The following is a 12,135-nucleotide window of genomic DNA, read 5'->3' as shown; positions in this document are numbered from 1 at the left end:
GCTGATGCAGAGTACACACTCAATCACAAATACCTTTTGAATGAAAGAGTTCATCATCATCTGCATGGCTAATAATATTTGTTGGGCACTTCCTACGTGTCAGGCTCTGTTTTAAGGGCTTTGCATGGATGATGATGTCATTTCGTCTTAACGGGTGCCTGCGAGGAGGGTACTGTTACCACAGCTCAGCAGATGAAGAGGTGAGCTTTGCAGCCCAGATTCCTGAGTTTGAGTCCTTGCTGGGAGTGAACATGAGCCAGTTACTTAACCTCTGGGTCTGAGCTTCTCCAACTATAAACAAGGGATAATAATAGTACACATACCTCATGGGGTTGCTATAATGATTGAATAAGTTAGTACCTAAGAGAGTGCTTACGACGGCCCTTGATAAGCACCTGTCAAGTGAGAGCAATTATTGTGTTTATCTCCATTCTGCAGATCTGGGCACTGAGGCACAGAGAGGTTTGGTCGTGTGCCCCAGATCACTGAGGGAACATGTGGTGGGCCATGCTTGGCACTCAGGGCCCTTGCTCTTAAGAAAATATTCCAGTGTGGGTGCAGTGGCTCATACCTGTAATCCCAGCACTTTAGGAGGCCGAGGCAGGTGGATCACAAGGTCAGGAGTTCAAGACCAGCCTGGCCAAGGTGAAACCCCATCTTACTAAAAATACAAAAATAAGTCGGGCGTGGTGGCAGGCACTTGTAATCCCAGCTACTTGGGAGGCTGAGGTGGGAAAACTGCTTGAACCCAGGAGGCAGAGGTTGCAGTGAGCTGAGATTGCTCCACTGTACTCTAGCCTGGGTGACAGAGCAAGACTCTGTTTAAAAAAAAAAAAAAATTCCAGCTGGGCACAGTGGCTCATGTCTGAAATCCCAGCACTTTGGGAGGGCGAGATGGGAGGATGGCTTGAGCCCGGGAGTTCCAGACCAGAAACATAGTGAGACCCCCCAACTTTATTAAAAAAAAGAAAGTAAGAAAAAATAAAATATTCCATGGCTGTGTCAGACTGACCTGGGTTCAAGTCCTGGCTTAACCATGTCCCAGCTGTGGAAGTCTGGCAGTTTCCCTCCCTTCTCTGAGTCTCAGTTTTTTTCACCTGTAAAATGGGGAGAACAACAGTGCCTGCCACATGGGGTTGTGAGGATTAAATGAGGTAGTGCAGATAAGGACAGGATGGCACGCAGCATGTGCCCAGTTAATGACAGTGCTTGCAACCACGCCCGCTTGCACTTTTCTGTGCCGACACCGCATGGACCCTTCATAAACTACATCCAGTCCTCACCATAGCCCTTTGAGGGAGGAACTTTGAGCTCCGTTTCAGAAAGGACTCTGAGGATCAGAGAGGGCAGGCCCCTTGCCTAAGGCCACACAGCAGAGCCAGGGACTCAAACCCAGAATACTGTGATGTGGATTTCTGTGCTTTGACCACGGCCCAGATTTCTGGATTAGGGCTTCCATGACGGCCCCACTCCAAGCGACCTTGGGTGGGATCCTTCCCATCTCTGTGCCTCAGCTTGCTGGTTTGTAAATTGGGGGCCATCTTAGAAGACCCCCCTACTCTGATTCTGGCTCTTGCAGCCTCAAGCAGGAAACCATTTCCTCCTCCTCCTCTCCCCACTCCAGAGCGCGGCTCAGAGGTCGTGGAAGGTGATGGAGGCTGGCGCCCCCGCAGTCCTGCAAAGGCCAGCAGGGTCCAGTTACTTGTTTTGGTGGGGGTGGATAATGTCTGGGGGTCCTGATAGATGGGCTGTGTGCTCCCGCCAGCGGGCGAAGGAGCATGCTGAGAATTCTGTTCCCCAGATCTCATTAAGCCCTGAGACTTAAATAACTGCTGACTGGTTCCCTGGGGAGGCTGAGGGGAGGGCTTCTGCCCTTGGTAGTCAGGGGGTCATAGGGCAGCACCCCAATATGGAAGAAAATGGCTCCTTTTCTGTCCAGGTCGGGGCAGGTGAGCCCTGGCTCTGGGTCATCCCCCCACCAAAAGTAGCAGGGGGCCCAGCATGGGGTTAGGGCTCGTCTCAGCAGGCCAGAGGTGGAGGGGGGCTGTCGGGCACTCTGGCCCTAGGCCCCTCCACCTCCTGCCGCCTTCTGCCAGCTCTGTAGAAGGGAGTGCTTAATTACCCAGTCACTCTATCCCTGCTTGGCCAGGCAGCTAAGCCCAAACATCTGGCCCCAGGGCCCACGGCCAGAATGGGTGGCCAGCCCCCGCCCACTGCTGGCCCTGGCTCCGGACACCTCCCACGGGACAGCTGAGCTCGATCCTCTGCCTGCCAGCTTGCAACCAGCCCAGAACAGTAGCTGCATAGGCCTTGCAAGCTCAATCGATGCAGAAAAAAACACATTTGATGTAATTCAGCAGCCATTCACGGTACACACACACACACACACACACACAGAGAACAAAGTTAGAGCAGAGAGGACTTCCTTCATCAGGTAAGGGGTCTAAAGGAAGACCTACCTGTTGTTATTATCATGGGCAATGGATATGGCCTCCTAGCAGCGTTGATATAGGAGGTCCGGAAGAACACAGCAGATAAGTGGTTTGGTGAATAAGAGTCTGGCCTGATGCTGGACCAGTTCTCTAAAATCATGTTCTCATATTCCCTGCACCTCAAATGTGACCCACAGACCTGCAGCATCAGCCTCACATGGAAGCTGTTTACAAATACGGAATCTCACACTTAGGAGTCACTATGTATGGAAACTACAGCCTTACAAAATGTATTTTTTTTTTTTTTTTTTTTTTTTTTTTTTTGAGATGGAGTTTCACTCTTGTTGCTCAGGCTGGAGTGCAATGGCGCGATCTCGGCTCACCGCAACCTCCGCCTCCTGGGTTCAGGCAATTCTCCTGCCTCAGCCTCCTGAGTAGCTGGGATTACAGGCACGCGCCACCATGCCCAGCTAATTTTTTGTATTTTTAAGTAGAGACGAGGTTTCACCATGTTGACCAGGATGGTCTCGATCTCTTGACCTCGTGATCCACGTGATCCACCCACCTCGGCCTCCCAAAGTGCTGGGATTACAGGCGTGAGCCACCGCGCCCGGCCCAATCTGAAACATTTATGTTCACCTCCCAGACGGCTCCCTCATGCTCACACACTCACGCAGTCACCCGCACACACACCCCCATCCCCATCGGCACACTCACCCACACCCCTATGCCCCCAAGCCCCTCCTCCCGCTGACCACATGAGGACATCCATGCAGGCTAGCAGCAGGGACCAAGGCCAGGAGCCCCGCTGGGTTCAACTACCAGCCTTGTCCCCCCAGTGGGCGCGGCAGGAACCTGGCTGTCCTGTGCATGGGATGGGCAGAGCCCAGGGACCCCCTCACCACCTTGGGGACAGGTCAGGAAGCAGATGTGGCCTTTGAGCTGCCTGATTAGGGTTCAGACTCTGGCTAACACTAAGTATTACTTAATTAGTGTCGTCCCTGCCAGCCTGTCAGGGTCAGGCCCATCCTGGGAATTTTCTATCCTCCCGTATGTTCCGCCCAAGACAGGCCGGGTCATTATCACCTTCCAGTTAATCCTCAGCTGCCACCAGCAATCAACACCCCCCCCACCGTGCCCCCTGCCCGAGCTCCACTCCCTCCCACCCAGCACGTGGCATCCCAGCCGCCTCCAGATTTTTGGGACACATTCTTGGCCTAACGGCTTGGCTATTTGAGATTCACAGATAAAGGGGGTCAAGAGGCCTTGATATACCCACCTCCGCTGACTCCCTTCTTCTCTGCAATGGTTCCTACTCCAGGAAGCTCACTCAGATTGTCCAGGTCAGAGGCTCCAACGCTTTGGCTTGAACCTGGATTCAAAGGCTCCTTGGGGTCCCTCCACAGGAGCACACCTGCTGTCAGCCCCGCTCTGGGCAACACCTCGGTGGCCTCAGCAGGGGCCCTGCAGGGTGTGCAGGGGCCAGGGAGTGCGTGACACACGATCCAGCCCTGAGTTGTAGCCTTGCTCTGGGCCTGAGGCCAAGGAGGGCGCGGAGAGGAAGAGGGAGTGTTTGCAAACAGGGCAGCTGCCAAGCAGGGCCGGGGAGAGAGGACGAAGGTGCGAAGGAGAGAGGCTCAGGCGGCGCCCGCCTGACCTTCCCAGCCTGGCTACACATTGACAGGCGTGTGCACGCACACACGGATCCGACGTCCACACACAGCGAAGTGCATTCACCCCCATACACACAAGGATGTCAGCACACACAAGCTCACGTGCTCGTGGGCACACAACAGGCACAAAGCTGTGTTATCGCCGTCACCCTCACCCCTCCGTCTCTCTCTCCCTTCCTGTCTTCTGTCAACATCTCTGTCCTTCTCTCCCCCATCTGTTTCTCTCTTCCTCTGTGTTTCTTTTTCTGTTTCTCTATCTCCATCTCTCCCTTTTCTCTCCTGTTTCTCTCTCAATCTCTCCCCACTGTGTCTGTCTCTCCACCTCTGCACCCCATCCTCCCTCCTTTACATGCACGTGCACTCACACACATGCACACACACTCATGCACACAGGCACACACTCACGGACACACATGCACACTCACTGGCACACACACACTCATGCTCACACATGACATTCGCACTTGCAAACACCTGCACACACGCGTATAGTTCCTTGATGGAAGCTTTGAGGACTGTATTTTTCATTCCATTGTTAGCACACAACTTTGGTTTGGTAAAGGAAGGGATTCTTAGAAGCAAGTGGCTCACTCCCTCCTGCCCACAGCTCTGCCTCAGGATCCCCTGCGGGGAGGCTCAGGCAGCACCAGGTCATCCCCGCCCCTCCGTCTCCTCTCTCTCTCTCTGTGTTTGTCTCTCTCCCCCTCCGTCTCTTTCTCCTCTGTGCTTGTGTTTCTTTCTGTGTGTGTCTGTTTCTCTTTCTCCATCTCTCCTTTTTCTCTCCTGCATGTTTCTCTATATGTGTATCTCTGTCTCTCTCCATCTCTCCCTGCTCACTGTGTCTGTCTCTTCAGCTCTGCACCCCACCCTCCCACCTCTGCACGCCCTCTGATGCGCACCCCCCTTCTCGTTCCCGAGCGGACAGACTTGCAGCAGCACTGGGATGGGAGTGCCAGATGGAGTTTATTTGCAGAGCCGCTGGGGCGAGAGAAGGCAAGCACATCACAGAGGGTGGTGCCAGGTGGGAGGGAGACCCGGCTGGAGAGGAGGGAGAGGACGTCGGGAGGACAGGGACGGAGAGACGCCGTGCCACACCACACCGGCTCATTTATTTCATAGACATTTCCTGACCCCTGCTGCAGGCCATTGCTGAGTACCTGGGGTCTGTCAGCAAATGGGATGGGTAAAGGCCCCCGACTGCAGGAGCTCACAAAATAACCACAAAAAATAAACCATGCAGTTAGAAGAGGACACATGTCCCAGAGAAACAGTAGAGTGGGGCGATGAGGAGGCAGACAGTAAACATTTGGTACACACAGCTGATATCCCAGCACTGTGGGAGGCCGAGGCTGGAGAATTGCTTGAGGCCAGGAGTTTGAGGTTAGCCTGGGCAACATAGCAAGACCCCCATCTCTATTAAAAAAAAAAAAATTAGGCCGGGCACGGTGGCTCACGCCTGTAATCCCAGCACTTTGGGAGGCCAAGGCGGGCGGATCACGAGGTCAAGAGATCGAGACCATCCTGGTCAACATGGTGAAACCTCGTCTCTACTAAAAATACAAAAAATTGGTTGGGCGTGGTGGCGCGCGCCTGTAATCTCAGCTACTCAGGAGGCTGAGGCAGGAGAATTGCTTGAACCCAGGAGGCAGAGGTTGCGGTGAGCTGAGATCACGCCATTGCACTCCAGCCTAGGTAACAAGAGAAAAACTCCGTCTCAAAAAAAAATAATAAAATACAAAAATTAGCTGGGTGCGGTGGCACATGCCTGTAATCCCAGCTACTCAGGAGGTGGAGGCAAAAGGATTGTTTGAGGTCAGGAATTTGAGACCCACCTGTGCAACATAGCAAGACTTCCCCCATCTATAAAAAGTTTTAAAAATTAGCCGAGCCTGTAGTCCCGGCTACTCAGGAGGCTGAGGCAGGAGGATCGCTGGAGCTGTGGATTTCGAGGCTGCAGTGAGTTGAGATCAAGTCACTGCAGTCCAGCCTGGGAGAGCAAGACCCTGTCTCAAAAAAAAAATAAAAGTGCAGGGCTTGAGGGGATGAGTCCTGAGCAGACAGCAAGTGCAGAAGCCCTGGGGAAGGTAGCGGCAGGTATGGAGGGGCGCGCGGAAGTCTGAGACCCCCCCTGGGAAGGTGGCGGCAGGTACGGAGGGGCGCGCGGAAGTCTGAGACCCCCCTGGGAAGGTGGCGCAGGTACGGAGGGGCGCGCGGAGGTCTGAGACCCCCCTGGGAAGGTGGCGCAGGTACGGAGGGGCGCGCGGAGGTCTGAGACCCCCCTGGGAACGTGGCGGCAGGTACGGAGGGGCACGAGGAAGTCTGAGGCCCCCCTGGGAAGGTGGCGGCAGGTACGGAGGGGCGCGCAGAGGTCTGAGGCCCCCGTGGACCAAGGGAGGGATGCAGGCTGCAGAGAGTAGATAGGAGGAGGACGCCGAGGGGAATCCCAAGCCACAGGGATGAAAACACACAGAGGACAAACCAGAAGCCGCAAGCGACAGCCTCGAGGCCTCGGGTGGGGCATCTTCCCTCTCTGCCAGCCCCAGGCCCGCTCACTGCCCGGCTGCCTCTTCCACCTCTCCCACTTCTTCAGCTTCGCCCTCCCGCTGCCTCCAGGGGCGCCCCAGGTGCTCCCTGATGGTGCTCACGGCGCTCCTCCTTCGGGGGTGAGGGTCCAGCAACCCCCACAGAAGCGCGTCGGCCGCGGGGGCCAGGCCGAACCAGGGCTGAGGACGGTCCCGCGGCTGGCCCGAGGCCTGCCAGATGAGGAAGTCCTCGTAGAAGGGGTCGGCCTCGGCCAGGGGCTGGTCCCAGGGGAAGTAGCCCGTGAGGAGGCAGAAGACCAGGACCCCCAGCGCCCAGGCGTCCAGGGCTGGCTGAATGGGCAGGCCCTCGGGGAGGGGCGGGGGCGCGCAGAGCTCGGGGGCCGTGTAGGGGATGGGCGGCCCGGCCAGGCGCAGCAGCGTCCCGCGAGGCCTGGTGTGGCCGAAGTCGGTCAGCTTGAAGCGCCGGCAGTCGGGGTCGCACACCAGCACGTTCTCCGGCTTCAGGTCCCGGTACACCAGGCCGCGCGCGTGGATGTACTCCAGGGCGGAGGCCAGCTGGGCGGCGCAGCGGTGCACTGCGGGCTGCGGGAGGCCCACCTGCGGGGAGAGGGGCGGGGCCGGTGCCCCAGGACAGGAGGCACCTGAGACAGGCCCACGTGCGGGAGAGGGGCGGGGCCGGTGCCCCAGGACAGGAGGCACCTGAGACAGGCCCACGTGCGGGAGAGGGGCGGGGCCGGTGCCCCAGGACAGGAGGCATCTGACTGGGCTGCGGGATTCCCAGCTGCTGGGAGAGGGGCGGGCCCAGTGCCTGGAGACCAATGGAAGCAACCGAGACCACAGGGCCCGTCCTCCCCAGGGAAGCCGGCCCGGACACTAAGGAGGCTGCTAAGGAAGGCTGTGAATTGTTGGCCCCTTAAGGCCAAGTATGATCTGTTGGCCTCATGAGGCCAAGTATGATCTGTGAGGCCTGTGGGTTTAGGGGGCCTAGGGTGACCCCGTAAGGCCTACTGTGACCCCATGGAGCCTGGGGGTTTAGTGGGGCCTAAGGTGACCTGTGAGTCCTGTGAGTTTATTGGGGCCTAGTGTGACCCCCATGAGACCTGTGGGTTTAGTGAGCCTGGGGTGACCCTGTAGGGCCGGTGGGTTAAGCGGGGCCTGGGGTGACCCCATAGGGCCTGTGACTTGATTGCGGTCCAGTGTGACCTGCTGCTGCCTGGTGAGACTCCATAGTGTATCATGTGGATTCTGTGATGTCCATGAACAAAGACGCCTAACAACTCGACGAGTCCTGTGGGCCCACGAGGGGCCTCCTGGGGCGGGTGGTGGTGGGGGGGCAGGGAGGGGAGGCCAGGTGGGTAGGAGAGGCCAGGGGAGGCCCAACACAGTGTCTGTGTTTCCTGCGGCCATTCCTGGGAGGCAGGTGAGGCTGGGAGGCGTGCTTGGGGTCTGCCTACGCACCTTGGGCTGGATGAAGGCCATGAGGTCCCCGTGCAGGACGGGCTCCGTCAGGAAGCTGTAGGACTGTGCCGACTCAATGCCAATGCCGTAGGCTGTCACGATGGCCGAGTGCACGCCCAGCGAGAGGCCCACGCAGAACTCGTACAGGAAGCCGCGGAGGGACGTGCGGGGTTTGGGGAGCTGCTTCAGTGCGAGGGGCGTGCCTGGGACAGCAGGGAAAGTGTGGGAGGCGTGCGGGAGCCAAGGGCCACCTGGGCCAGCTGCCCTGTTCCCCTGTGGTCCCCCTTCATGGTCCCTCGGCTCGGACCCTTTCCCATAGGCCAGCTCCACCCTCTCCAATTCCCACCTCCCTCCTGAGCCCGCCCTAACAGCATGACTACCCAAGCATCTCTGGTGGTGCCAATAGTTACAGCATGTTGTGGCCCAGCTGGTGGCTTGGCCTGAGATCCCAATGCTTTCAGAGACTGAGGCGGGAGGATCCCACAAGGACAGGAGTTTGAGACCAGCCCAGGTAACACAGTGAGACCCCATCTCTAAAAAAAGTTTTAAAAAGCTGGGCACTTTGGCTCAGGCCTGTAATCCCAGCACTTTGGGAGGCTGAGACCAGTGGATTGCTTGAGGTCAGGAGTTCGAGACCAGCCTGGCCTACATGGTGTAAACCTGTCTCTACTAAAAATAGAAAAAACTAGCCGGACGTGGTGGTGGGCGCCTGTAATCCCAGTTACTTGGGAGGCTGAGGCAGGAGAATTGCTTGAACCCAGGAGGCAGAGGTTGCAATGAGCTGAGATCATGCCACTGCACTCCAGCCTGGGGGACAGAATGAAAAATAAAAATAAAAAAATAATTAGCTGGACATGGTGGCATCTCTTAAAAAAATAAAATAAATAATAACAGTACTTAGTGAATTTCTACCCTGCTTTCTTACCAGCCCATAACCTTGGAGATGGAAGAATACAATGAAATTTCTCCAGTGACCTTGGTTGGCTTCTCATGACAGCAAACTGGTGTTTGACGCAAAAAAGTATTTCTGAGACATCTGGGGAAAAGGTAACCCACCTTGGGTAAGAAAGCCAATTAAGGGGTTGTGGATTTTGTCACCTGTGGAAATGACTTCCTAGAAGCTAAACTCCCTGAAGACAGGAACTTCTGATGTCTTCCTTTCTTTTTTTTAAGATGCAGTTTCACTCTTGTCACCCAGGCTGAAGTGCAGTGTCAAGATTTCGGCTCACTGCTACCTCTGCCTCCCGGGTTCAATTGATTCTCCTGCCTCAGCCTCTGGAGCAGCTGGGATTACAGGCACCCGCCACCAAACCTGGCTAATTTTTTGTATTTTTAGAAGAGATGGGCTTTTACCATGTTGGTCAGGCTGGTCCTGAGCTCCTGGCCTCAGATGATCCACCCATCTCCCAAAGCACTGGCATTGGAGCCGTCATGCCCGCTTCTTTCTTTCTTTCTCTCTCTCTTTCTTTCTTTCTTTTCTTTTTCTTTCTTTCTTTCTTTCAAGAAAGGGTCTCTTTCTGCCACCCAGGCTGGGGTGCAGCGGCACAATCATGGCTCACTGCAACCTCCGCCTCCCAGGCTCAAGCAATTCTGCTGCCTCAGCCTCCTGAGCAGCTGGGACTACAGGCACGCGCCACCACACCTGAGCAGCTGGGACTACAGGCACGCGCCACCACACCTGAGCAGCTGGGACTACAGGCACGCGCCACCACACCTGAGCAGCTGGGACTACAGGCACGCGCCACCACACCTGAGCAGCTGGGACTACAGGCATGCACCACCACACTGGGCCAATTGCACACCCAGCTAATTTCTTTTTCTGACATCAGAAATTCCTGCTAATTGGCTAATTTAAAAAAAATTTGTGCAGACAGTCTCGCTGTGTTGCCCAGGCTGGTCTCAAACTCCTAGGCTCAAGCAATCCTCCTGCCTTGGCCTCCCAAAGTGCTGAGATTACAGGTGTAGCCACCAAGCCCACCTTGATTTCTTTGATTTCTGAGCCATCAGCTACCAGGCTGCAAGCTTGCCCATCATGAGGCCATGTGTGACTGGGCTAAATTCCCTCTTTATCCACCAGGTGCAGTGGCTCAGGCCTGTAATCCCAGCACTTTGGGAGGCTGAGGCAGGTGGATCAGGAAGTCAGAAGATCGAGACCATCCTAACACAGTGAAACCCGTCTCTGCTAAAAATACAAAAAATTAGCTGGGTATGGTGGCACGCACCTGTAGTCCGAGCTACTCAGAAGGCTGAGGCAAGAGAATCACTTGAACCCAGGAGATGGAGGTTGCAGTGAGTCAAGATTGCGCCACTGCACTCACTCCAGCCTGGGTGACTCTGTCTCAAAAAAAGAAAAAAAAAAAAGCCCTCCTTACTAAAAACACCAGCCGTCCCTGCCCACTCCCCAGCCAGATGCAGTGGGTCCTCTTTTGTGTGTTCACAGTGCTCCCGATCACTGCTACAGAGGCCACACCACTGGTGTCAGCGATCCCTACCCATCTGTGCTCCCCACGTGCCCTGAGCTTCTCAACGACAGTGACACGCTCAGGGCCCCAGCATCATGCAGCCTGGGGACAGGCGTGCTGGAGGCCTCGAGGTGCATGTTCGAGACATGCCCATGGGGGGGCCTCATTGACAACGCCCCTGCTCTGTGACTGCTCATGCCTCCGGCTCTGTGAGCACCCAGGGCTGGATCTCTGTGTGTGGTGCGCTGCTGTGTGACTGTGTTATGCTGTCTGTGTTATGACTGAGTTGTGTCTCCCCGAAACTCGTGTGTTGGAGTCCTAACCTCCCATCCTGCTGAATGTGCCTGTGTTTCGAGATAGGGTGTTTAAAGAGGTAAAATGAGGTCACTAGAGTGGGTGGGCCCCATCCAGTGTGACTAGTGTCCTTACAAGAAAAGACATCAGGACACTGACACGCACAGAGGGATGCCCATGTGAGGACACAGGGAGAAGGTGGCCAAGTGCAAGCCACAGAGAGAGGCCTCAGGAGAACCAACTCTGCTGACACCTTGATCTCAGGCTTCCAGAAGCCTCCAGGGCTGTGAGGAAATAGGGCTCTGCTGTTGGCCAGGCACGGTGGCTCATGCCTGTAATCCCAGCACTTTGAGAGGTCGAGGAAGGGGGATCACTTGAGGTCAGGAGTTTGAGACCAGCCTGCTCAACCTAGTGAAACCTCATCTCTACTAAAAATACAAAACTTAGCTGTGCCTGTAATTCCAGCTACTCAGGAGGCTGAGGCAGGAGAATTGCTTGAACCCGGGAGGTGGAGGTTGCAGTGAACCAAGATGGTGCCACTGCACCCCAGCCTGGGCGATAGAGTGAGATTCTGTCTCAAAAACAAACCAACCAAAGAAACAAAAACAAAACACACGAAGCTCTGGAGGACGGAGGTAAGACGGGATTCTGCTCCACCAGCGTCCCCAGCCTGGGCTATCCCAGGCCTGTGCCCCGCCCCCAGCTGAACGCTGCCACCTCGTGCCCCACCACCCGGTACCTTTCTGACGATGGGTGACCAGAAGGACTCGGCCGTAGCGACCCTGGCCCAGGGGACGCACCTCCTCGTAGAGCTCGTCCACCTCGGCCCTGACCAGGGTCTGAGCACTCAGCGTCATCATGTCCTCCAGAGCCAGAGCAGCCTCCTGGCCCTGCTGGAGTTCCTCCACAGTCAGGCCGCCCAGGCCCTCCTCCTCGCCGTCCTCTGAAGCCCCCACCTCCACTGGCCCTTCCTCAGACTGTTTGCCGGGCATCTCTGCAAGGACAGAGAGGGGCGCCCAGGCTCAGGTCCCAGACCCAAGGGAGGAGGAGATTGGGGATCTGGACTCCTGGGTCTGAGGGAGGAGGGGCTGAGGCCTGGACTCCTGGGTCTGAGGGAGGAGGGGCTGGGGTCCTGGACTCCTGGGTCTGAGGGAAGAGGGACTAGGGTACTGGACTCCTGGGTCTGAGGGAGGAGGGGCTGGGGGGTCTGGACTCCTGGGTCTGAGGGAGGAGGGGCTGGGGCCTGGACTCCTGGGTCTGAGGGAGGAGGGGC

The 12,135-nt window shown here is 56.4% G+C and overlaps 1 protein-coding gene across 1 annotated transcript; it reads right to left on the bottom strand.

Annotated features, from left to right (window-relative positions):
- Window positions 1-6,368: 6,368 nt before the first annotated feature.
- Window positions 6,369-11,854, bottom strand: SBK2 (SH3 domain binding kinase family member 2). Its single transcript, XM_064380662.1, has 3 exons — window positions 11,602-11,854; window positions 8,107-8,309; window positions 6,369-7,245 (listed from the first exon to the last, which is right to left on the bottom strand). The coding sequence occupies exons 1-3, from the start codon at window positions 11,852-11,854 to the stop codon at window positions 6,655-6,657; spliced, it is 1,047 nt and encodes a 348-aa protein (XP_064236732.1). The 3' UTR covers window positions 6,369-6,654.
- Between the last annotated feature and the right edge of the window lie 281 nt (window positions 11,855-12,135).

This window comes from Aotus nancymaae, unplaced genomic scaffold (genome assembly GCF_030222135.1).
Source record: "Aotus nancymaae isolate 86718 unplaced genomic scaffold, 86718_ANA_hifiasm-v0.15.2.pri h1tg000028l, whole genome shotgun sequence".
Classification (NCBI taxonomy): Eukaryota; Metazoa; Chordata; class Mammalia; order Primates; family Aotidae; genus Aotus; species Aotus nancymaae.
This window is presented reverse-complemented; position numbering and strand designations above follow the sequence as displayed.

Coding starts and splice junctions, on each gene's coding strand:
- SBK2 (XM_064380662.1), bottom strand. CDS start 11,854: ATGCCCGGCAAACAGTCTGAGGAAGGGCCAGTGGAGGTGGGGGCTTCA. Junction 8,310..11,601: donor GGTCACCCATCGTCAGAAAG/GTACCGGGTGGT, acceptor CTGCTGTCCCAG/GCACGCCCCTCGCACTGAAG. Junction 7,246..8,106: donor TGGCCTTCATCCAGCCCAAG/GTGCGTAGGCAG, acceptor CTCTCCCCGCAG/GTGGGCCTCCCGCAGCCCGC.